Genomic DNA, 24658 nt, shown 5'->3' with positions numbered 1-24658 from the left:
TCCGTCTCAGACCACACCAATGGATATGGAGCCGATCAATACCACCTAATGGTGCACAGGGATACTGCTAAAATCTTCTGGATCCTGTCTGACACATGGGAAGAATTCAAAGGTAAGGAATCTGTAGTTAGAAGTCTCTATCAGATCTGTGGAGCAGGTTCGAAATGGGAATATGGATTCTGAGTGTTTGCCTACTGAGCAAGGCACGAAGAGGCGATGTCCTCTGCAGTCGCTCTTTTTTGCCTTGGCAATGGAGCCCTTGGTGCTTCTGTTATGCCGCAACATGGCTTAGTGGCGCACTGTGGTTGGGGAACGCAACCACATCGTCTCCCTATACTCGAATGATGTATTTCTTGACATCCTTCACCCAGAGCATTAGTTGAATGCGATGTTGGAGATTATGACTGCATTTGATGAGGTCTTGGGTTTACAAGTCAGCTGCCAGAAGTCAGTGCTCTTCCCTATGGCCAGACTGGTGGGACTAGATTGCCCTGCTCTCCTCCCGTGACGGGGCTTCAGTGGGAGAACAATCACTTCTGTAACCTGGGCATACAGGTGCCCCATACTGCGGACGCCAATTACAGCCTTACCATGGGTAGGGTTCTCGAGCGTCTGGAGGACTCGATTGGTTTCTGGAATTGCCTGCCTCTCTCCGTCAGAGTAGAGATGGGTAGAGTGGTCCTGAACCAGATGGTCTTGCTGCTGCGCTGCGTCTATGTCACGTAAAGCTCCCTCTGTTGTATGCTGAGAACTACCTTCACTAAGCTGAACAGTCTCCTGGTGTCTCTGTTGTGACTCAGGAAGAGGAGTAGAAGTTGGAGGTGTTAAAGCGGGCCAGGGCCTGGGTCTGCAAGACCTCTGGAGGTGTGAGGTGCCAGGCTGTCTGATGCGGGGTGCGAGTCCAGAATCACTGCCCATTTATAGTCCGATAGATCGCAGAGGTCTAGCAACAGGCAGTCAGAGCCCCGTATGCCAGACTGTTGCCCTTTCAATGGTTGCCAAGCTTTCAACTGATCGAATCCGTGATGGACCTAATGCAGTGGTATGATGGGGGTGTACCACTGCTTATACTCGAAAATGGCACCTTACTCACCTTGGAGGAGCCACTGGAGTTCTTCTGCTTGCTCCCAAGCCAGTTTCTACAATATGTGAAGGTGTCCCGTATGGCGCGTGAGGTTTGGACTGGCTTACCTGCGGAACCGGAAGAGTCGCAGGTGTGGCGACTGCTGCTGGACCTGTGTTGCTCTAGGGGCCTGATCTCCTGCATTTGTAAGGCCCTGAAGGCTGACCATAGGATTGATATGACGGATATGACGGAAAACTACAGAAGGTGGCTAGATGATCTGCCGGAACCTCTCACGGATGGCGAATAGGGACCGGCCTTTGCGCAAGCCCAAGAGGTTGCCAGCAACGCCCGCTTTAAGCTCACCCAATTTTATTATTTACTCCATACCTATTTAACTCCAACTACATAGATTTAATGTGGTTTGGTCTGCCGCCAGCCCTATTGAAGTGGAACCGGAAACATTCCTACACGACTCGGTCCTGCAATAAATTGTTGATGTATTAGGATGGGGTGCTACAGGAGTTGCAGGGGATCACACGGGTCCCGTTGGAGAACTCAATCAAATACTGCCAGTTGGGACTGTTACCGGCAAAAAAACTAGAGACTCTGATGAAACATAGGTTTGTTTTGTTGGGGTTAGTGCTGGTGAAGGGTTGGCTCGCCATCCACTGGACGCAGAACAGCCACTCAGGGCTGGGCCAGTGGCTGGCGGGCCTGCAAGAGGGGGGAGTTGCACAGGAGAGGAGGATACGACTACTGCACACAGATGAGAATGTGGAGACTGACTTGGAAATATGGGGTGATATGTTGCAGTGTTTGGAAGCAGAGGGGCTGCAGTCTGCTAAGCTCCCAAGCACGTACCTGAGGATTAGAAGGTGCCCATGGTAGATGCATTGGAATGGTCTCCGGATCTTTAGATCATGTGTTCACACACGTGTATGGCCAATGGAGGCTTGCATGATGGACACCCGCGGGTTAGCCCCTTTTTTTTTTTTTTTGCACCACCACCCACTTCTCTGGAGATGGCGATTCCGCCCAACCCCTGCTCTTTCCTTGCTCCGTGGCTTTCCTTCTCCTCTTGAGGGGAGTCCATAATGGATATATGATGTTGCTGAGGTCAATCTATTTTTTGTTAAGGTTGTTAGATTCCTTGTGTTTCCCATTAGGTTAATCAGAAAGAAAATGCAGACGTGGTCACACTCACTGTTCGTCAACTGTTGCCTAGGGATTAGGGGTTGTGTGTCAGACCTGATGAGGCCACCGTACTGGATCCTCAGCCCTCAAATGTGGTTACTTCTTCAAATTGTTTTGTTCTGATACACGGCTGCACTGGACTGTGATATGTTTGTTATTTGCGATACCAACAAATGTACTGCACTGTCGTGATGTGTAATATTGCACTGGTAATAAAAATAAGTTAAAAAATGATGGTCTGATCAAACCAGATCCTTAGAAGAAAGGTAAGAGATCCTACTGGAAGAAGTAAAAACAAGGTCAACTGTATGGCCCGCTTTATGGGTCAGTGCAGTCATTATCTCAGTGAGGCCCAACGTAAACATAAGTTCAGGTGATTTGTTTCAGAGGAATCATCACTTATTTCTGAAGAGATATTACAATTTCATAGACCTAATACCTCTAGGAAACTGACTGACCAAGGATAATCAATTCTTCTAAGAAGGGTAAGAAGCCCAATAGTGTTTGGGGAAGGATCTTTAAATTAGGATTCAGCCTATCTTGTAGTTTTTTTAATCTCCAGTGTGCAGAAAAGGCACCAAGAATTTAATTGAATTGAAATGAGTCCACCTGCCACCTATCCTATTAGGATGGTTACATCCAATTAATTTATAGCTCTCTTGATCTAGGTCTTCAATAAAGGGGTCACACACAGCAGTGAACTAGGCCTCAGTTAGAAGTAGTAGCTTCAAAGGCACATTAATGATTAGAACATAGATTAACCAAATAACAGCTGCAAGGGGGTTATAGCTCTTAGCTTGGAAAAGCGTTGATTAATATGAGGAGCTGGGAGGTAAAAGGCTTCATTTTCAAAGATTTCCATCAATACTGTATGTAGAAGCCCACGCAAAGAGAATCACTTAAGATGGAGATGGAGATGGAGATGGAGATGGAATGGCTGTATGTAGAGTCCCAGAATCAGTACCAGAATCAGCTATTTATTGTAATTTGTACTGGACTCAGAGAGGCAGTCTGGCGGGATGTGCGGAGCTGTTGAATGCAGACAGGTGCAGAAGGGCTTGCCTTAGGTGCACCCACTGACCACATCCACAGTGCGTCTGCAATGCAGCTGCCATTTAGTACCAGCAGATAAGTGCAGGCAGGAAACAGTCCAAGAAACCTGGCTCTATCCTTCACCAGGCAAGCCAGAGGACTGGGGATCAATGGAACTAAAAGTTGGACTATTGCCGTAAAGAACACATTTCTTACCTTCAGTAAGGCCTTTTCTGGTAGTCAGTATCTAACTGCAGACTCCTCACCTTGTGAATTTCCCCAAGCGTCAGAATGGATTCAGAAACCTTTGTAGACATTCCCTCGCACCTCAGTAGGTGCCATTGTGTGGCTCCGCTTCAGATCAGTCCTGCCCCACCCCGGATGTGACATAAGGACTCATACATGAGCCACCTTTGTGCTGACGTCAGTTTCTTTCTGATCTCAGTCCGCACTGATAGACGTGGCACCACAGAACTTAGAATAAGGCAGTGTGATGAATTTCTAGACTGGAATCTTATAAATGGACTATTAGAGTTCATTCCACAGAACGGTGTGAGGAATCTGCAGTTAGATAGAGTCTCCACCAGAAAAAGCATTATGAAAAGTAAGTAACTTGATCTTCTGATAAAGAGTTCTAACTGCAGATTCTCACCTCGTGAAGTGGTACCAAAGTTACCTTCTCAGGTGCTGGGTCTGTGGAATGGCTCAAAACTCAAAATCCTGCAGGCAGATTGGGAGAAGAGCCTGTCCCGCCGGATCTAGCTGTCAATGTAATAAAGTTTGGTAAATGTGTGAAGGGATGACCGTGTAGCAGCCTGGCAAATGTCCATTACTGCTGTACCGAGACATAGTAGTGGTAGCACCCTTTACTCCTTCTGCAACACTTTGTCCTTTTTTTGCTCCTAAGAAACCGACAAAAAGCTGGTTGTCCTATTGGCGATCTCTGCTCTGATCAACGTAAAAGCTAAGGGTCCTCTTGGGGTCAAATTGGTGAAGATGTTCCTCTTTCTTCGAAGGGTGGGATGGAGCATAAAAAATGGGCAAGGTGATGGATTGCCTATATAGAAGGGCATTGATACCTTTGATAGGAATGCTTAAGGACCAGCTTGTCTGAGAAAAATGAAGTCTGTGGTTGTAGGACATACAAAGCCTCCAGTTCACTCACTTGCCTGGCAGAGGTTACTGCAATAAGGAGCACTGCCTAGATGGTCAAAGATCTAAAAAGCAACTATGCGTAGGTTCAAATGGAGTGCACATTAGATAAGTGGGAACCAAATGAAGGTCCCACTGCTACATCAAAAAGGTTGTTGGCAGGAACATGTGGATCACACCCTTCAGAATACTTGGCACAACAAGTGACTTGAAGAAGGATGGCTGATCCGTTAAATGTAGGAAGGCCGAAAGGACCAAAAACGTAACATTTACTTTTTGCAACAGTGAGGTCTTGTTGGGTTGAAGACAGACAAAATAAAAGAACGTCTAATGACTGTGCAATTTTTTACATTTTTATTATTATTATGATATGGAATTCGGAGATCCACACAAAAAAAAATACACCACTTCATCCATGTCTTCAACACAACATATACAAAGCCTTATTAAACTTAAATATGCAATATCAGTGCTAAATACAATACTCCATTGTAAATGCAAAAGATTAGGTAGTGCAAATGCGCAAAAACATGCTATTCAATTACATTTAATGCTCAAACACAATACAATGAACAATACACTCAATATTAAACTACACAAGATTGGAAAGTGCAAGTGAGCATTGCGGTCGTGCACAAAGCTGCAAGCACGAAACAAGCTATTCTGCCCACTCAAAATAAAGTGCAATAGTGCCATAGTGTTTGTTGAGCAACCGAAAGTAACACATTACATATAATTGGTCATAAAGGTTACATTGTCATATCAATGAATGATGTCATCTGAAATGCAAATAAGGTACCAAAAAAAATCACCAAAATGAATACTCATATACATACAAAGTTAGAACACATTTAAGAAACATGTTAAAAATGTAAAAATCTTTGACCAAATAATTTCAGTTGGTGGGGTGAACAAACAATAATGAACCACAACTTCAGAGGTTACATTATATTTCAGAAAAATCAGTTTCAGAAAATGATGATGTGCAGAATGAAGGACTGGACAAACAAAAAGTACATAATTTGAATGTTGAACATGAGATAGACAAAGATCACATAACCTTTCTTCCTTTGGTATGCCTTCCCGTGTTCCTGTAATAACCCGTAATGGGAGCAAATTTAATTTCAATAGCAAAATAATACTCTTTACTCCATGTGGCAAATTCCATAAAAGATAGAGTTGTTTTTTGTTTTTTTTACAGATACTACTTTCTATTACAAGCTCATTCCTTACGTACTGCGAACAATGCAAGATATCCGTCTTCCTGCTCAAATTGTGCACAGATTTTAGTAATCATTTTTTTTTAATAAAGAATTTTGGAAGAGAGAAATCCACGCAAAAAGGAATTTTAAACATTTCCAGGGCTTTTAAATAATTAGAATAAAGTTCACTTCTTCCCTTAAAACTACTGAAAATTTCAAGTTTCAGCGCAGCTTGGATGGAACTAATTTCACTACCCAACAAACAATTCCCCCACCTCAGGACAGCTACCATAGCGAGCACTGTTGTAAAAGGTAACCAAAATTCAAGTCGAAGGGCCAATGGAGAAGCCATAGAGTTCAAATAACAAATTTAGCACCATATACTTCCTTCCACTTTCTCAATAAAGGACCAGTGCTGCTCCTCCACCATTTCAAAGGCATAACACAGTGTAGACGGTATTTTCACCTTATAAACTAAGGGTACATGAGCAAAATTCCTTTGCCCACAGCTCTTATACAACCTATGGATAGCAGAGGCCCGAAATAGTGCCTTAATTTTTCAATGATTTATGTGCTCTTAATTTAGGCAGTTACTCAAGAAAATTCTATCAAGGTTAGAATAAAACCACACAACTTCCAACTTAACTTTCCCACAAAAATCAAGTAATTTTCTGCCTAATTCTATAAGCCAACGTTCTAAAAATCATAACTTCACTCTCTGATATATTTATTTTTAAAGAATACTCTTCAGCATATTTCTCCAATGCACAGAGTCATCTTGGGGGGCTATTGGGGTTAAGTCCAGTAAAATCATGTCATTTTAATTTCTTTGGCCTAACTTTAGCAAATTAATTTGGCCTAACTTTAGCAAATCCCCCTTCATCTTATCAAATTGTCCCAGGCAGATGGTAAATATAAATAAAAAAAAGTAGAGGGGCAAGCAGACACCCCTGCTTTAAACCACGGTGCGCCTCCGCTCTACTTGACATGCTTTGGTTCCCTCCCACCAGGACCTGTGTTCATGTAGAAGAATGCAAAGCAATTATTCCTTATATAGATAATTTCCTCCACAGCGCCCCTCAGTCAACCCTATTGAGTGGAGAAATCAATAAAAGCAGAGTACACTGGCATGCCCCTATCCAAAAGGTACTTTCAATTAGAGTTTGAAAGGCGCTGATGTGATAGAGAGTACCTCTATTCTTATGAAAACAGACCTGCTCTGCAGGAATAAGATTGTTACCAAACGCCCACTCCTGGAAAAGTAATATACTTTTGGCAAATAATTCACCAGATGCGCTTAGGAGGGCGATGTGTCTATAACTGGCAGGGGAGCTCTTCTGTCCTTTTTTGAGTAAGGGTACAATGATACTTCCATTCCAAGATGAGGGAATGTCACCAGACAGGTAACAATACTGAAACAGTGGACATAAAAAAGCAGCCCATAAAGAAGTGCCATGCTTAATCACGGATATCGGAAGCTCATCAGGGCCCATAGCCCTTTAAGTCCTAGCACCCTTAATAAATCCCTCAATCTCCTTACCAGATGGCGGGCCATATAGTTCCACCAAATCAACTGCAACACTAAGCACAAACTGGCCACCAGTACTTACATTACGGGCATATAACTGCAAAATATACTGAGCCCACTCGTCTTCAGATATTGGGATTGCCTCAGCGATAATCCTGGAATTGCAGTATTCAGCTATCAAAATCCAATATTTATGTGAATTACAGGAAACAGCAGCTTCCTTCAAGCTAATCCATTTCCTATCATCCTCCCTTCCACATTCTACCACCTTCAGTCTTGTTTTTTATTTTAATTTTATTTTATACACCTAAGGCGATTCATTTCCCTCTGCCTCACACTCGGTTGAGATTTCAATTGCTTCCTAATAAGGGGGTTTAATTCAAGATTCATGTTTTTTTTTTTTTTACAACCCAGAAGGTCTTAATGAAGCTTTTAGACCTTTTGCCTCTATCTTTACTCCCCAAAGAACAAAAAATATCAATTGCGTTTGAAATCAAGAAATAGGTTCAGGGGTGTGGAATTCCTATAGGCCGATGCCCAGATACTGTTTGGGTCAAGGACAACACGTTTTCACATTTATTTTGTCCTTGGGACAAGTAGGTCCAACCCCCAGCCTCACAACCCCTTATGCTGCAAGTTTACCATACCACATTATGCATCAGCGAAGGCCATTGTCTACAGTAAAGGTAACAGCTGTGTCCCTATGTTAATGCTGTTCGAACTTGTATTTATTTTTCATTAACGCAAAGCGTTTATTATTAGGGTGAGTGCACTATAAGGAAATGTAAGCTCAGGCAGCACTATGTGTACTGGTTTACAAAGTTGAACAACAAGAGGCAATGTATAATGCTCCAACAATTTTCTCTGACTGAATGCAAATATCGCCAGAAGCTTGAAAGGAATACTGAGGATTCTTTGATTTCAAAATCAAAACCTTCATTCAAAAAATGCCATGAGAAAAAAAACTGCGCAATTTTAGGTACCATTTCTTTGAAGCATCATTTAGTAAAATGTGTTGATGAATGCTAGTATTTTTAAACAAGCATTTGCAATCCATTAGGTCTCACATTTGTCAAAGTTAGAGGTCATGGCATTGAAAATGGCATTTTGTTTTACTTTTTTTATGCAGTGGAGTGATGATATTTGTATAGTGTTATTGCAATTAGTATTACCTTGTGGCGCTGGAGAACCATTAAATGAGAAATAGGTTATGATGGAGGGGAGACAAGAGTAATATGCAGGTTGTGGAAAAAAAAAAGTAACAGCTTTCGGGGAAAAGCAAACACTCAGAGAGTGAAAGATTAAGTAAAGCATGTGAAATGTAAGCAGGAACAACATGGTTACGTTAAAGTATTTATACGTTTAATATGCTGGCTGCAAAAAGCATGCAACATTTACTGTTGCAATGTGTACAAAGCATGGAAGGGGTGCAGTAACACAGGTTGTCCCCAGGTATTCCTTGGGACCTCTTTTGGCCGCATAAGGTACTGCACCCTGCAATGTTGAATTAAATACATCCCCAATGACTTTTGGGTGCCGTGCTCAAAAATGAAGAGCAGCGCCCGTGTTGGAAAAAGTTTTCCGCTGTGCATTCAGGTTTTTGAAAATAACTTCACACAGTACTATTCTGATCGAGTTTGCGCTATATGCTTAGTCATGTAAAGCGATTTTCCAACTGAGTTTGTGCTATATGAAACTCCTTGTTCTCATGCACTCAGACACCACAAAGAAACAATGGCATGCCCAAAACAAGGAAGAGAAAGAAACAATGTATGGCCACGCAGCACGAAGCGGCAGGGCAAAAGAAAAAAAAGTGGGCCACGCTAAGCCATATGGCCGATCGTTCAATCATCCATGTAACAGGGTGAGTCAGCAAAGCGGTAATAAAGCAGCCTCAAGGAGGTACAAACGTGAAGCATTTACTTACGAAATAAAGGGAATTTTGAAAGACAGGCCAAGGACGAATGAAAGTGATGGGTATGGGATGGGCGTGTTTAAAGCCCACAGATGCAGATTACAACATGCTGAGAGACAGCACTTGTGCGCTGCCTAGGCTCGACCTAAATATATATTCATAATGGAAAAATTAGTGAAACAAGTTTCAAGAAGGTTATGGGAAACATGAAAATAAACAACCATTGTCAAAGTCAGTAGATTCGACATTGGTCGTCAGCCTTTTGGTTTTGTCAATGCGTGCGACTTGTTTTGACATGGTTTTTGTAAAACTTTATTGTTGTGGGAGCTGCCCGGCCCTCACTATTGTAACAAACATTGGCAAAGGAAAAATATTTTTTGGTCTCAGAAAGCACACATTGTCACAGTAGTTCCTGGCATGAACAAAACTACTTTGTGTGCTGATATGCTCCTTGCGAAAGAGCACAATGCTGTCACTCATAGTGAATCAAGCCAGTAGACAGAGAGAGAGACAGAAATGCAGGCCTAATTAGAGGCCCAATTCTTAAAGGAAGTCACAAAAGTGCACCTATGGGATATGTCCTTGCACTAGTGCAGATTTACGATTAATGAATTCAAAATAATTTAAAGAAGTAGGCCAGGAAATGGTAATCCTAGAAAATATTTGTGAACTACATTTTAGCTCAAGCAAATATGTATGTCCTGATTTGCTCATGTGAAAATCTGTTGAGCATTTAAAAGTTCACTTTACCTCCAATTACTCCACCTATTCCCCCCCTCCCCAACTGTCAGGAATACATTTCCAAGCTTTCTCAGTATGGAAAACAATTAGAGATGAGCTGGTGAAAACCAATAAAACATGCAAGTCTGTAGGTTTGTTTTGGACTTCATTTCATATTCCGGCGTTTCCTCTTCTTCCTCCCCTTAAACAGGCTTCGAAAAATAATAAAAATGTTACTAGACATGCAGGTCGAGTAACTTGAATAATCAACCTAACTGTAATGTACTTGACCCGTCAGCGGGTCTCAAATTGTATGATCATAGGCAAATTAGTTTCCAGAGTCGCCTTTTTCTTCATTCTCACATACGAGTGCACCTCCAAATGTGTGAGCTCAGCTTTTTTGCTGCACAAAAAACGTTTTTGTTTGATTAAAAAGACAAAATGTTTGCTCCATGTATAATAAGAATGTAGCCCACATTTAGGGGTTCAAATGATCAATGACTTTCCTCTTAGTTTACTAATAGCATTGCCGTCAAGGCAGGAGTGTTTCTGAGTTATTATGTAAACACTCACTTTTAATAAATATATTACTAAAGCATGATGTGGTAGCATACTGTCATTTACAGACAGTAAATTTTCAAACAATGTCCAAAAACCTTCCCGCTAACCTGCAGCTTTACTGATAAAACTATGTAGAATATTAACAATAATCTGTGAAAATTGGGTTGCAGAAAACCTATTTATCTTATGCACATCACTAAGTAAAGAGTTCTGATTTGTTTTCGTACTTTTAAATTATTTTTTTATCACACAAGTACAAAAAATGGGCTTTCACAACTACTAAAATATATTTAGAAATGTTTGTACAGTTCACTTACTGTGAAATTAAAGGCTGTATGGAGTCAGGATGTTCCTAACAAACAACATTTAAAGAACTCTTCTTACAGTAGGTTAGATAAGTTGACCTTACAGAATCCTGGAACTCTGCAGTGAGAAGGGAAATTAAATGCAACACAAACTGACTTTTGACCTCTCTCAACACAGAGCAAATGTGACACATATAACCACAAGATTTAAAGGGGTCTTTCTGCTCCTTTCCTTGATGACTGGACAGTACACCTGTTCATTGTCAACTAGTTAGACAGGGCAAGGAGGTTCTAAAAATATCCCGACCTGATAAAAAAAAAAAAGAAAATCACTCACCATAACAAGTGGTAGAGTACATTTTTTGAGGCCTGCTTAAATGTCTTTCCCTTTGCTTCCCGGCAGTGTGCCCCACTCCATGGGAGTCCCCATTTGGGATGAACAGCAGAGGATCGAGCATGAGTGGAAGGAGCACCAACAGAGAGTGATGCTCTTTTACTGAAATATTGGAAAAACAAGTATATGCTTCTCCGTTTTTTGGACCGGTTCCACCCCTGAAATAAATATTCTAAGGAAAACATTATCTTCGTCTTGTTTAACCCCAATTTCTACCTTTGTTTCCCCCAGTGAAAGGGGAAAAGCCCTAAACAATTAGATTGAACCAGGGGAAGTAAGGTGCTGAATCCCCATAAGGGTTGGCAACAATACTTTCAATACATCATAGGAATTAGAAATTGACCTTTTCCATAAAGCTAAATTAAAGGATAACACTTTTTCTAAACAAAACAATTTCGGATGAAACATTTCCCCTTCCTACCCCTTCCGCCTCTAGAATAAACGGATGCATAAACCCTTGAGCCCCATAAGATAAAAATCAATCAACATGCATTAAGTTCACTAAAATAGATGATGAGGCCCTCAAAGAGGACGTACTGCTATACAGAGCAGGCACGGATGTATGACTAGGCAAAGCCTGGATTCCCTCAGAATCAACAGGTGATGATATACGTGCCTTCCCTCTTCAAATTCTTACTGTTAAATACATCAATGTCGGGCAAAGTAAAGTCCTCTAGTACGCCAAGGGCCCCTTAAAACTCATCACAATGTTACCCATTAGAATTTTCCATGGGGGGGGCATGTGTTAGCGCTGGCAAGTCATCTTAACCACAATGAAAATCCAAATAATCCACCTGAACAGAACTAAAAACCAGCCCATGAGTGCCATGCGAGCCACTTGCAGAGTATGGTTCAATATGACTTTTGGAAGCGGGCCCAATATTACAGCATCCGCAAAATCCATACCGATATGCTACAACTGCTTCAGCTACTTCCACTGAACAAGGGAAGTCACAGGACGAACTTGACTTAGCCGAAGAAGGTGAATAAAAATATTGATTGGTTTGAACTTCCTGACAAGAAGAGGCCCTATTTAGCAATGAAGAGTCAAAAATGATGTCAACTGTTTTATCATCCATGCCAATGCCCAACTCTTTCTTTTCTTCTTTATTTCCCCTCATTGTGAAAAAGCTTAAAACTGATGGATAAGACTTCAAATGGAACAAATGAGACTTCCTTCAACAAATAGACTTTATTAACGTCAAGAGGTAGATGTAGTAATCAGACCACCATTGCATTATCTCCTGAGTGCCATTCTATCAGACTATCAGGAAATTTCCTGAAGGATACTTTGACTATAATTCAGCTTCCAGAGTCAAGGAAATGTACAAGTCCACAATTATTTTGAATGCAGCTGTGGCTGTAGATGTAAAATCACAAATAGCAGCAAAAGATCACCCAGCTTCACTAAGATGTCTTCAAGTAGTCTGGGCTGCCAGCAGACCCCTAGCAGACACTACCTCAACCTCTCCACTGCCCCACTACCCCGCATGCACCGCGCTACACTTATGCCAGTAGGTGCGCAACTCTGCCTGGCCTCACCCCACTGTAGCACCCAACCACCCTAACTCACCCTGCCCGCAGCATGAGGGAGACGGCACCACTAGCAGGGGCCAAAGCTAAAGAGCACACCAAGCACCAGCACACCAGGCACTCCGCGGGGAAGACAAGAGGGGGGAGGGCGAGAAAAAGAGGCAGGTGATGCAATGGGAGATTGCGGCACATGCACCTCGGTCACTTCCAAGGGCCTTCAGGACCTCAAAGGCCTGCAGATCGACACAGCTTCCACTGTTACCTTCACCTTGCCATTTGGAAGCTTGTGGCTCTCTTGTGGCTCTTCCTAGCCTTTAGATGATCTCAAGCCAATCTCCAATGTATACAATGTGCATATTAGTGAAAAATAAAAAAAGCCCTTTAGTGAAGGGCAAGAGCATAACATTTTTTTTTTTTTAAAGGAGTAGAAGAGAGAGCGGGGAAGGCCACAGGATGCAAGCCGCATCTAAACCCCAGCCCTCAACCTGGCAAAGCAGTACCTAATGCGGCACTCTCCACCCTATCTTGACCCCCTATGCAGTTCCTCACAGTTTTTCACAAAGATTCCAGGCACCTCCAAGGCGTCTCCAAATCCCTCCAAATCGTAACCCCTAAAGATGCAGACAAATATATCCCAAATTCCACCAGCTGATCTATGTCACCATGGCAGTGACCACGGCCACTACAAAACACCACACACTGCCTGCTGAATCCAAGTGGGGGCTGCAGAGTTGATCGGAGTGAAACAGGTGAGGTGGGAGAGAACGGGGCCACTACAAACTCTTTTAAACGTGGTCCACGATCCGTGAGCAAGAGCAAATGGACCCAACTGCACCCCCTGCGGGGCCCACACTGTAGGGTACACTGCTCCCTGCAACCTACTGCTCCTCTCGCCATCCACTGCGTCCATTGCCCGGCATTTCCTCTTCTTGCCTCTCCTTCGTGCGCCTGATAACTGTGCATTTAGAGGTTGGATATGTGGAGAGGAGCACCAAACTACAAACTTCTCTCAGCAATCTTAGTAAACAGATTTTTTAAGGAGGAAGGTCGAAAGCCCTTAACTGTTGTCTCTCAATCACCATGCATTGAGATGTAGGTTGTACATACTGGGTGCAAAACTTAGCCTTGTGGCTGCGACAGGCGATTCTCCCAAAAAGGCAGCCGAATCAGGCATAAAGGTTCTGGATACCACGTTTTCCTCACTCAGACCAGAGCCACTAAGATGACTCCGACTGGGTCTTTCCTGATCTTTTTCAGCACTCTGGACAGGAGTGGGAGGGGCAGAAATCCTGAACCCCAATCCAAGTGGAAGGTGCCTCCAAGAGAGGAATGCTTTGGGAACCCCAATGAGCAAAAGCTTAAATGCTGCATGTTCTATCTGGTGGCGAATAGATTAAGCAAGGTTCTTTCCATTGCTGGAAGATGACTGGTGCCTCCTTTGAATGTAACTGTTGCTGTGATCCGTAAGGTACTGACGGCTGAGTTCTTCTGTCCTGGCATTTAAAGATCCTGCCAGGTGAATGGTAATCAGGGAAATGCCTTAATAGGTTAGCCACTTCCAAAGGTGCATAACCTCCTTGGCACAAGATCCATGGCCCTACTCTGCTTTATTTGCTGCAATACCACGTGGCAGCTGTGCACCCGCTGCCCCTTGTTAGCTGGGAGGAAAGTTTTTAGTGCCAAGCAGATCGTTCACAACTCCAATAAGTTGATGCGGAGAGAAGCCTCACCAAAGATCAGAAATCTCTGAACTCCACCACTCCCAGATGACCTCTCAAACCCATCAACAATGCATTCATCATGACGAATAGCTCTGGGTGGTGTAGGGAGAGAGGTCTGCCACTGGTCCACCTGCAGCCGAACAGCAACCACGGAAGAACTTCCACTGTCTCCTTCGACACAGGATGGACTCTGATAGAACCACTTGATGCTGAGCCCACTGAGACTTCAGATCCCACTGCAGAACTGCTTGGTGTGGTTCATGAGTAGGATGCACTAAACCAAGGTGCCCAGAAGACTTATAGCTGCTCTAGCAGGGACCCATGTCAAGGGTTGAAATATTGGGATCATAGCCCTAATGTCCTGGACACGCTGAGGCAGAAGAATGGCTCAAAAAAGCACTGTGTCCAAGATGGCTCAGAGGAAGGAAAGCCCCTGAGAAGGAGTCAGGTGTGACTTTGGCACATTAATGACACAGCAATGTCAACAGGTTGGCCATTGTCTGGATGTGGCTTGAGGCGAGTATGTCTTCAGCATCCAGTCACCGAGATATAGAACGTTTGGCATTCCCAACATCCTCAGATAGTCTGCAACCAACACTATCACCTTTGTGAACACCCGAGGTTCACTGGTAAGGCCAAAGCAGAGCCTGGTGAATGGAAGGTGCTCATGGACTCCTTGAAACTGCAGATAAAATCTGAGGGACTGGAGGACGGGAATGTGAAAACACGCGTCCTGCAAGTCCAGCTTTACCAGCCAGTCTCCAGGATTCAGGGGAAAACAGAACTTGAGCCAGGGTAATGTTTTCAAACCTGTCCTTCCGGAGGAAGAAGTTCAGAGGGTGATAATCTAGAATGGGAAGAAGCCCTCAATCCTTCTTGAGCACCAGAAAGTAATGGGATTAGCAAACAGTTCTGATCTATGTTGCCTGCATCCAATCGCTCCCTTACTCAAGAGAGCTTGAACTTCACGGTCCATGGACAAGTGGTCCTCTAGGAGATGTTGTGATATAGGCAGCATGTTTAGCGAGTAGTGAAGAGAAGGTAGAGAGTAGCCCACCTGCATGTGCATGTGCAGCCAAGGGAAAATAAAGGTTGGGGAGAGGCTTTGGTAGCTCGCTGCTCCTGGGAGCCCGGATGCTCTTGGCCAGATCCAGTCTCTACTTCGGAAGGAGTAGAAGGTCTATTGTTGCTGAGGTGGGATTGGTGTCTGCCTCTGCAGGTAGCCCCAATCGGAGGCCAGGGGCAGTGGCCTTACTCTCTTTAAACCTCTCAGAGGCAGAGTCTGCCTTTGCTCTGAACAATCCAAAGCCATTGAAGGTAATGTTCATAAGAGATGTTGGACATGAGCCAAGAAGGCTGTGGAAGGAATCCAGAAGTGACGCCAAAGCACCACATTGATGCAGACTGCCCTATAAAGATAGTCAGCAGTGTCCAGACTATCTTTAATAGACTTTTATGCCACATTCTGCCCATCCAAGATCATCTTTTTGTAAGATTTGACACATGTCATCTGAGACCATTTGCAAGATATCTGCCATTTTGTCCCATAATGCTTGTGAATGTTTGCCTAGGAGGCATTTGGTATTGACAGACCTGAAGGCAAGTCTGACTGCATGCAGTACAATTCTATTATATATGATAATTAATAGGTCCTGCTGTTCTTTCTTGTTTTGATAGGCACTGTGATCACCTTTATGGCACTTGTGTATCACACATCAAAGAGCATCAAGCATGTTTGTCACTAGCACTAACACCTGCATTTTTTTACATTTTTGTTTTTTTTGTATATTAAATTACTATTTGGCTTTGATTATAGTTTGCTCGAATTACTGCAATAAGGACCATTGTTCATGCACTAACTTAGAATTCTACGAAGTATACTGGAATCCTTGCCAGAGAATGCCTTCCTAAATCTTCCCAAATCATTGCCTTTTCTACATGCTTTTTTAGCAATTCTTTATGTTCCCTTGTCATATCAGTTACAGCAGAAATGCCTAGTACACTAGACTGCTTCTGCAAAACTTTCTGCGTTCAATACACGCATCCAGTGAAATGATTGTCAATCTCAGCACTTTCCACTTTAAAAATTAGGTCAAGGGCTAGTTAAGCTAGCTCATAAGCAACTTGTGTTACTCCATTACAGCTTCTGAATTATCACTAATAGGTAACAATACAGGTGCCAAGATGGAGGTATATTATCAAATGTTTCTGGCAGAACTCTCTCTACATCAATAGATTCCCATTTCACAGTCTTGAGATTACTAGAAACTACCACAGTACAGGGTCTGAAAAGTCCTTCTGAAGTAGATCTGAGACATTCATGGTCTAAATAAGAGGATCATGGTCATTTAGATCCTGTCAACTATATTCAAGTCTACAATCAGAAACCACTTGGAAAAAGCTATAATACGAGTGATAAAATTAGTGTGGCTGTTTACTCGGAATGAAGGTTTTGCTGCAACATCTCATCAAAATCTCCAACTGCACAATCAGAGCCTAGAATTAACTAAAATGTAATAGTTGGGTCTCTAAAAGTGAAAAGAAATGTGACCTGAGGCAACGGCTACCTTCAAAATATAATTTTCAACATAAAGATTATCTTATACATTCAGATCATACGGCAGGGTAAACTGGGCATAAAGTCAATCTCAAAGACAGCAAAAGAGCTCTGTTAATTATAGGTGTATATTAATTTATATTTATGCAGCAATTTAGCTTTTGCTAGAGATTTAATGTCATGTCTAACTGGTTTGTTGAAACGAGTACAAGAAACAAAATTGACAATGTGTCGAGGCAGCTTGACTCATATAGGTCTAGACCCATAAAACTAAGCTCCAAATTCTCAAACTTAAAAGCTTTTATGGCATAATAATGTGCATTAAATCGTACTGAAATGTGAGGTATGAAGTTATGACTCTTAAATTCAACAAACTGAGTAGCAGTGAAAGATGGCATCAAACAAGAATCTAGAAAACTGTTCTGCAATACAGCCCCAGTCTAAAATATGAAAACATTACTCCAAAGTTTCAGAGTATTATTGGGCATGAGACCATCTTGTGGATCATTCCATCAGTTCAAAACATTAATGAAGGATAATACCGCATAACACTAACTCATCTGCATGCTCCTTACAAATATAATAAAAAGGAAATCCCACAACAATGTGATTGGTGAAACAAGGGCTCATGATCTTTGGCAAATTGACTCGTGAATAACGTGATAAACAAAATAACAAATAATACAGATGACAATCTGGACACTTGACAAGCCGAGAGTTACAAAACCTAATCTACAGGTGACCGATCATCTCCTGTAAGACAGGGCGGAATTCAGAGAGGTACATTCAAACTTACAGGTTCTTTGGCTTCTGCTTCCTCCCAGGATCCCCAGTCCGCTTCTTCCCAGTCAGCAAGTTTGCCTATTGTAACAAAATAAGGAGGCATTTACTATTTGTATTGTTCCCAAAAAAGACACTGCTTTATAGTACATAAACACTGAAAATAATGTGCAACAAAGAGAATTAAAAGAATGCATTATCCGTTTACCAAAACAATCGCAGCACTAGTTCCTAGAGTCAGTACTTATATATAATGAATTTCTGCAGAGCTATATGGTTAAAGACTGAGTCATGTACTAGTTAGTGCAATGCCCATGTTGAATCTCTTTAAACCTGTATGCACCAATGTATATTATGAGACTGTTACTAAATGGAATACAGAATATGGGTAAATAGGATGTGTGGATAGGCAGTAGAAACAGACTTATTTATAATAATAGTGCTTAAAACACCAGTCATGCACAGCACAGCTGTGACACAAATCGGCCTCACAAAAGCCACATCTGTGTTTATTGCTTGCTAACTTAAACCATAATAGTGAACCTGGCATCCCACTCCAGTTGGGAAGCTCTTCTTCGCATGAAGAGCGCTTGACAATTGAAAAATAATGCTAAAAACCTGCAAAACGGAATCTTGAGCTGAAGACACTAAATACAACAGTGTTAAATAGAAAGATAAAGGAGCACAATATATTTCACATCTCTCTGATGCAACCCGAGAACATCAAAGCATGTCTACCAACTATCTTTTGTAGCACCTATATGACCCTACCAAAGACCAAAATCCGGGAGAATAAAGAAACTGTGTGAATAAAGTCCCATCCTGGCTACGACCCCTCAGGCAGTCCACAGCTGCCATTATTCCAAGAGCCAATAACTGCCAAACTTACAGTGGTGAAATAAGTTCTGTGAAGGTTCATGATATGTATCAAAGGCAACTTCATTTTTATAACGACCTTGCTGGAATACAGCCAAGCCATCTCCCAATCCTGAATCAAATGTTCTCCAAAATTCCTTTCACATCTATCCCTGTGATGGCCAAGTCTGGCTGGTGAGATATTCATTGAAGTTCTGCAGACCATGCCATGGTCCCTTAATTAACAGCTCTGAAAATACCTTACCCTGTAGAAGGCAGCAATAAGGCAGCTCAGATTGCATTACCATATAGCCATTTCTGAGCTGAAGATAGCTGAAAAATGTCTTGGACCTCAGCTTGTGTTCAAATCTCAATGATGGTCCCCACACACTGTTCTGGTTAATTAGGTCTAATTTTCCAAACCATTCACGGTTGCTATGTTCCATTAACATGTTATCTGACATTACCAAGTTTCTCAATCCAGTGAGTCATGGCTGAGACCACCAAACCCTCTCTCTGCCCCACCCCGAACACCTTCGGCACAGCAACTGCGTTTTTAGATAACTTGTCTGTAGTTGCCACCCCATACAGTAAATGTAAATAAATCCGTTCTCCCATCAAGCGCTGTCTTTTCAGAAAGTGCTCAGCCTTAGGAGAAAAGGCACCATTCGAAGGCTAAGAAATCATTCTGTGCACCCAAAATCAGCTCCACGACAAATTAGGGGTCACATTTCCAAACCTATCCCACTTTACAGAACAGAGAGTTTTCTGAATTTCTCACGTGCAAAATTAAACGAAGGATGGTGGAATTCCTGCATTTGTAAAACTGGGTAGGATGGTCGGATTTGTGAGTGCCTGGGTGGGTTCCCTGCAAAGCCTGGTGAAGGCACAATAACTTTGTGGATATTTACTAAGTGTTTGCATGTAGGTTCCAGCCCTGGAAGTGCACAGAAGGCACTCCTACAACAGCAGGAGTGTTTATGTTCCATGGTGGAAATGGAAACGGGGTTTTCTACAGCAAAAATATCCCCTCAGTAGTGCTCCTGGAACTAAACAAGGACACTGAGAACATACCTGGACTATGAACCAGATGAAATCAGATTCAGTAATCAGAACACTATAATTAAAAAGGGATTTTGATAAATGATGTGCAGAAAGGGAAGCTGAGAACAATAGGAACAAAGATCGTATTTTTTCACATAGTGGTTTTAAACCTGGAGCAAGCCTGAGCAAAACGTATCTCTCTTTTTCATGTCTAAAATAAAGTGATGAGATAAGGCAATGCGCCATTCAGAAGAACAGAATTTCAAAAAAGTGGGTGTTCACGATTTTATTTTTAATATTAGTAAGCATGGTCTGTCTACATGGTCGAAGAGTATCATTGCTTCAGTAATTAAGATTAAAGTTACGAAATATTTGTTGATCTGATTTGAGCATTTAAAACCAATTTGAATGGTTAGACTAGTCACGGTTGTATTAACTACTGGTTGGAACTGGTGTAATATTGTACAGCTGTAGTTCTTTTTACTGAACTAATTAACTGTGATTGACTGCTTCTTAGCCTTCAAAATGTGTTGCATTAACATATCCAATATGAATTTGGGCTTAATTTCAGGTAAGAAAGACCCAGCAGGAGTAGACACTGCATATTTTGCTGCATTTTTAAAATGAAAGGATTTCGGACTGTTCACCATATTTAAGCATACACTGTTAAATAAGCAGTTGAATAAAATACACCCTTGCCAAATGCAAATACAATTTTTAATACAACATATTAAACGGCTGAAGTCCAAAACACACTACTGAAGTGTACTAAACAAAATGAATGCAAACAAGTAAGTCCGCAGCAATAACACCGAAGAATCACTAATCACACGCCTCGCCATCAAATCCGCGCATTGAGCACAAGGACCTGCAACTGAAGAGGGGCGGAGTGGGCACAACGGTGACTTACTTTCACCGAGAGACATTACAAGGCTTTCAGCCACCGCAGCATCTCTCTTTCCAAGGCCGTGAAAGATCACCCATTGCAAGCACGAGCTTCTTTCGCTCTGACAATAACACGTCACAAAATACAAAATCGATCGGAAGGCCACATGCTCTGCCAGTCAGATAAGCTAAAAATAAACCTGGTACAGGTCTTTTTGTGATCGGATTCACACAGGAAATGACAGGCTAGAGATTTTGCAGAAGCCGGAGTACATTTAACCTCGTAAATACATGTTACAACCAAAGCATCTGATAAACCGACTTGTTACCTGCGCCATCTCTAGTGGTTCTCAGCACAGCCGCAGGCCGAACTGGATTAGAGTGCAGACTAAGAAGTGCAAAGAAAGAAAAAAAACACACAATGAAATGGGGATTTTCCACGACTGCACCCAGGATCATGAACCACATCCGGGTAACCAACAGGACCTCCCTAAGGCTGCTCCAATTCAGGAAAGAGTGAACCACAACTCTTTGATGAACACTACATCACAAAGAATTACCAGGCCACAAACCACCTACCTCTCCCATCACTTGACTTTAACCCGTACAGTGCTCCGCTGCCTTTTGGCGAGGCCTGAGTTACAGAAACAGGACACAATAAGCTATTTTATTTCATTTATTTAGAACACAAAGTAACATAAATTGCAACAAACCGCTTCAAAAATGATCTTTTTCTTGCGAGCTTGTTTCTTCCTTGGGTACCATCCCTCGGAGGTCCCCCTCTACCCAAATAATCCTGCGGTCCTTTCTACAAATGTTATTCATCTTCCGAGACTGACACTCGTGGCAAGGGTTAAAACACTACGGCATAACAAAGCCTCAGCAGAGATTCCCACCAGAGTAGGCCACCGAACGATGCACGTCCGCATTATTCAATAAAAAGACTCTGGTGTTCCTTTGCGACGTAGAACTATTTGGACCGCTTTTGCAGCGAACCGAACTACAGTATTGTATCCGGCTTTCTCTTCACCTTTACCAGACGCCCATGAAATCCGATATCCGAGATGTCTGTGGCAGTTGCTAGTAGCTCATTAATCTCTCCTTTTAGTGGAACTTAATGCGTTCTGAATCGATGTTCACTACAGTTCTAGCTCCTCTATTCACCCTTCTGAAGAGAAGTTCTACACTTGGCACAACTACCAAACAAGCATTAGCAAAGCCAAGAGGTCTTGCATATGCGGGAGCCACTGGCTTTGCCAGTATCTTTCAGCCATGTTGTACAGCAGCTCGGCCGCTATGGAGTATGGCTAAAAGTTATTTTAACAAGCATTTGCAATGCAATGGTTCTCGAGGTAGAGCTATTAGCGTTGTAAATTCCTAACTGGACTTTTCTTGCCACACAAAATGAAAATTAAAAACAGTTGACATAAGCAAGCCGATCCAAAGCGCCACCGCCACGAGCACGAAGGAGAAACACAAAAGGAAAAAGAAATTCCCACGCAGTCTAAGTTATAGGCAAAAGTGCAATTATCCATGTAACAGGGTCGGTGGCCAAGGCGGTAACAAAACCGCCTGAGGAGGGACAAACTTAAAGCATTTACCAACGAAAACAAAGGATTTTTTTAAAGCAAGCCATGAACGAGTGAAAGTGATGGGTGTATGGTGGGTGTGGTTAAAAAAGCCCAGATGCATACCAACACGTCGGAAAAGCAGCACTTGCGCTACTATGCTCGACCTAAAAAAGCACTATGACGTGTCCAACGTTGGCCACATCACAGCGCTTATTTTTCTTATGCTGGGTGGGTAACTTCGACAATGGGAAGGAGGGAACAGGCAACAAGGACAAAAGGAGAGAAGAAACAGAGGTGGGGTAAAAAAAATAAAAACCACTAGGACACACAGTCAGCGCTGGCCACGTCATAGCACTATTTTTTTCTTATGTCAAGTGGAGGGAGAGTGGGAAGGAAGACAAAAGACAACAGGAGGGTGTGAGGGAAGAAGAAACACAGACAATGGGAGGGTGGGAGGGAGGAAGAAACACAGACAATGGGAGGGTGGGAGGGAAGAAGAAACACAGACAATGGGAGGGTGAGAGGCAAGGAGGGAGAAACAATACCACAATGGGAGGGAAGAAGCAACAACATTCACTACTGAGAAGGACATCCATTCTGAAAGATCTCAAGAAGAGAATCTGGTTGCCCTTGAGGATGTTGGACGAGAGCTGGTAGGGTAAAAGCAGGGGAAGAGCAGAAGAGTCGGGACTTTTAATGGGGAAAGAATTGGGTGTATAGACAATTTTACCACAATGTAATCTAAAGATGAATAAATGCTTATGTAGTGTTAAGCAAGGAGGATTCACTTTGTAGGAGATTAATGATGGTAGAATCAAATTGGTGGAAAGAACCAAGGGTCCTACTTCAAACTACCAGTCAATAACTTCCTGGCAGTGTGTTTCACAATATTGCTACTAACATTAGTCCCTTCATATTCTGGGTATAATTATCATTGAGTTTTGTAAGGTGGGTTGTTCAAGATAATCTTTTACAATGATGTTTCTATGAATGATAACTACTGTTTTAATCAGGTAGGCAGCTGCCATTTTGTCTTGTGCTTTGCAAGCTGGACACACAATAAAAATCTGAAGCAGTCATCTAAGCTGTTGACCACAGGAGGGATCAATATTTCTGCAATACCACGTGGGCTTCAGATTGAGTCTGAATACCATCAACCAGGTTCTGATTTCGAAATCACTAATTATGAAACACACATATGGCAATGTTGGTGACTTTCAACTACTCCTTTGTTTTGGATCTGAACAGGATAAAATGAATAGTACACTAGTCAGACTGAGAACACATCTCAGCCCCGATCAACGAACTGCATGTTGACACCGCGGTTTAAGTGATTTGGCAAGAAGGGACAACTAAACAAAACAATAGGGATTGCAACATACTTCCCTCTAGCTGGCCAATCATTTATTTCAGAATTAATAACTGTTTCGATATTTCTGTAGCCAATAAGGTCAAGAGTCAGTTTGATCTGTGTTTTTAATTAAAGCCACTCCAGGTATTCATATTTGAAAAATACTTTATTTTTGTTGGACCATCATCGTAAATAATGGATTAATGAATAAGCCTACGGGGAAATACATTTAAATCTGTGCATTTCACGCTTAGTCATAATAATACTCTAAAACGAAATAAAATCAGCAAATATTGGCTATTAAAACATCATTAAAACTCAGATGTAGTAATTCAGAAACAATGTACTGGCCAGCTGCATGGGAGTGAACCGCCAGACCTGGATATTTTTGTGGTGAGTGAAAGGGGCGATATATATTACAGACTGGCAGTAGCCCCTCTGTAGTTATAGTTAGAACTCAGAGAGATTAGAACTTCTTCGATTTTTGACCATTAATAACTTGGCGCCCATTTGACAACTTTCCATGAACTTTGTAGGTCTACAGCTTTTTCCACATTGGTGAATGATGCAAGGGATTGCGGTGATTGGTCAAGCGGGTGCAAAGAAAAAAAAGGATGCCCCAAAACACGTTTTCTACCAATGCATTATCCTAAGACTTCTGTACTGCACGTAGTGCGAAAGTGGTTTAACTGATTTTTATTAAATCTGGCAAGAACAGAGTTTGAGATTATGGTGTGTAGATGATCCTTTCACTAGTAGTACAGGAAAGTAGGATAAGTCTTTTTAAAGTTATAACACATATTAACAGTGAAATCTGTGGACACACAAGTTCAGCAACATTGTGCAAAAGTACTGCATAGAAGTCTGATGACAAGGCATTATGTGATTAACTGTTGTAAAGGTCATCACTGGCCAAAGGCAGCCATGTTGTTTTAAGTACGTTCTGAGTCAGGGCCTTAGATATAGGTAAATATTAGATTTTATATTTTTCCCTACCTATTATCATTTTAACATTTGTTTTTTTTCATTGAATTTTAATGTTTTCTTGCTTTTAATAAAAATGTGTTTCAAATTATAGAGTGTAGTATCATTATGTGAAGTGTTAAGTGGCGTATCGTACAGTACAGTGGAGGAGAGTGATGAATAGTCTAATGCAGTGGTTCCTAACCTGTGGTCCGGAGACCCCAGGTGTTCCACGAAGCCTCCTCAGGGGGTCTGCGAAAATTAAATAATATTAACAGATTAGGTCCCAGCTTTCAGTAATGACTCCGTGTAAGGGGTCCCTGGATTCC

General features: G+C 42.1%; 1 protein-coding gene across 3 annotated transcripts in view; it reads right to left on the bottom strand.

The window, feature by feature from the left end:
- Nucleotides 1–24658, bottom strand: part of RAB3GAP2 (RAB3 GTPase activating non-catalytic protein subunit 2) — a 695385-nt gene that overhangs the window by 569823 nt on the left and 100904 nt on the right. For all 3 annotated transcript variants that reach the window (XM_069233869.1, XM_069233867.1, XM_069233868.1), the window contains one exon: nt 17677–17741. In XM_069233869.1, the coding sequence (XP_069089970.1) occupies nt 17677–17741 (65 nt within the window). The remainder of the gene's footprint in view (nt 1–17676; nt 17742–24658) is intronic.

The sequence above is a fragment of the Pleurodeles waltl genome, chromosome 5, assembly GCF_031143425.1.
Source record: "Pleurodeles waltl isolate 20211129_DDA chromosome 5, aPleWal1.hap1.20221129, whole genome shotgun sequence".
Lineage (NCBI taxonomy): Eukaryota > Metazoa > Chordata > Amphibia > Caudata > Salamandridae > Pleurodeles > Pleurodeles waltl.
This window is presented reverse-complemented; position numbering and strand designations above follow the sequence as displayed.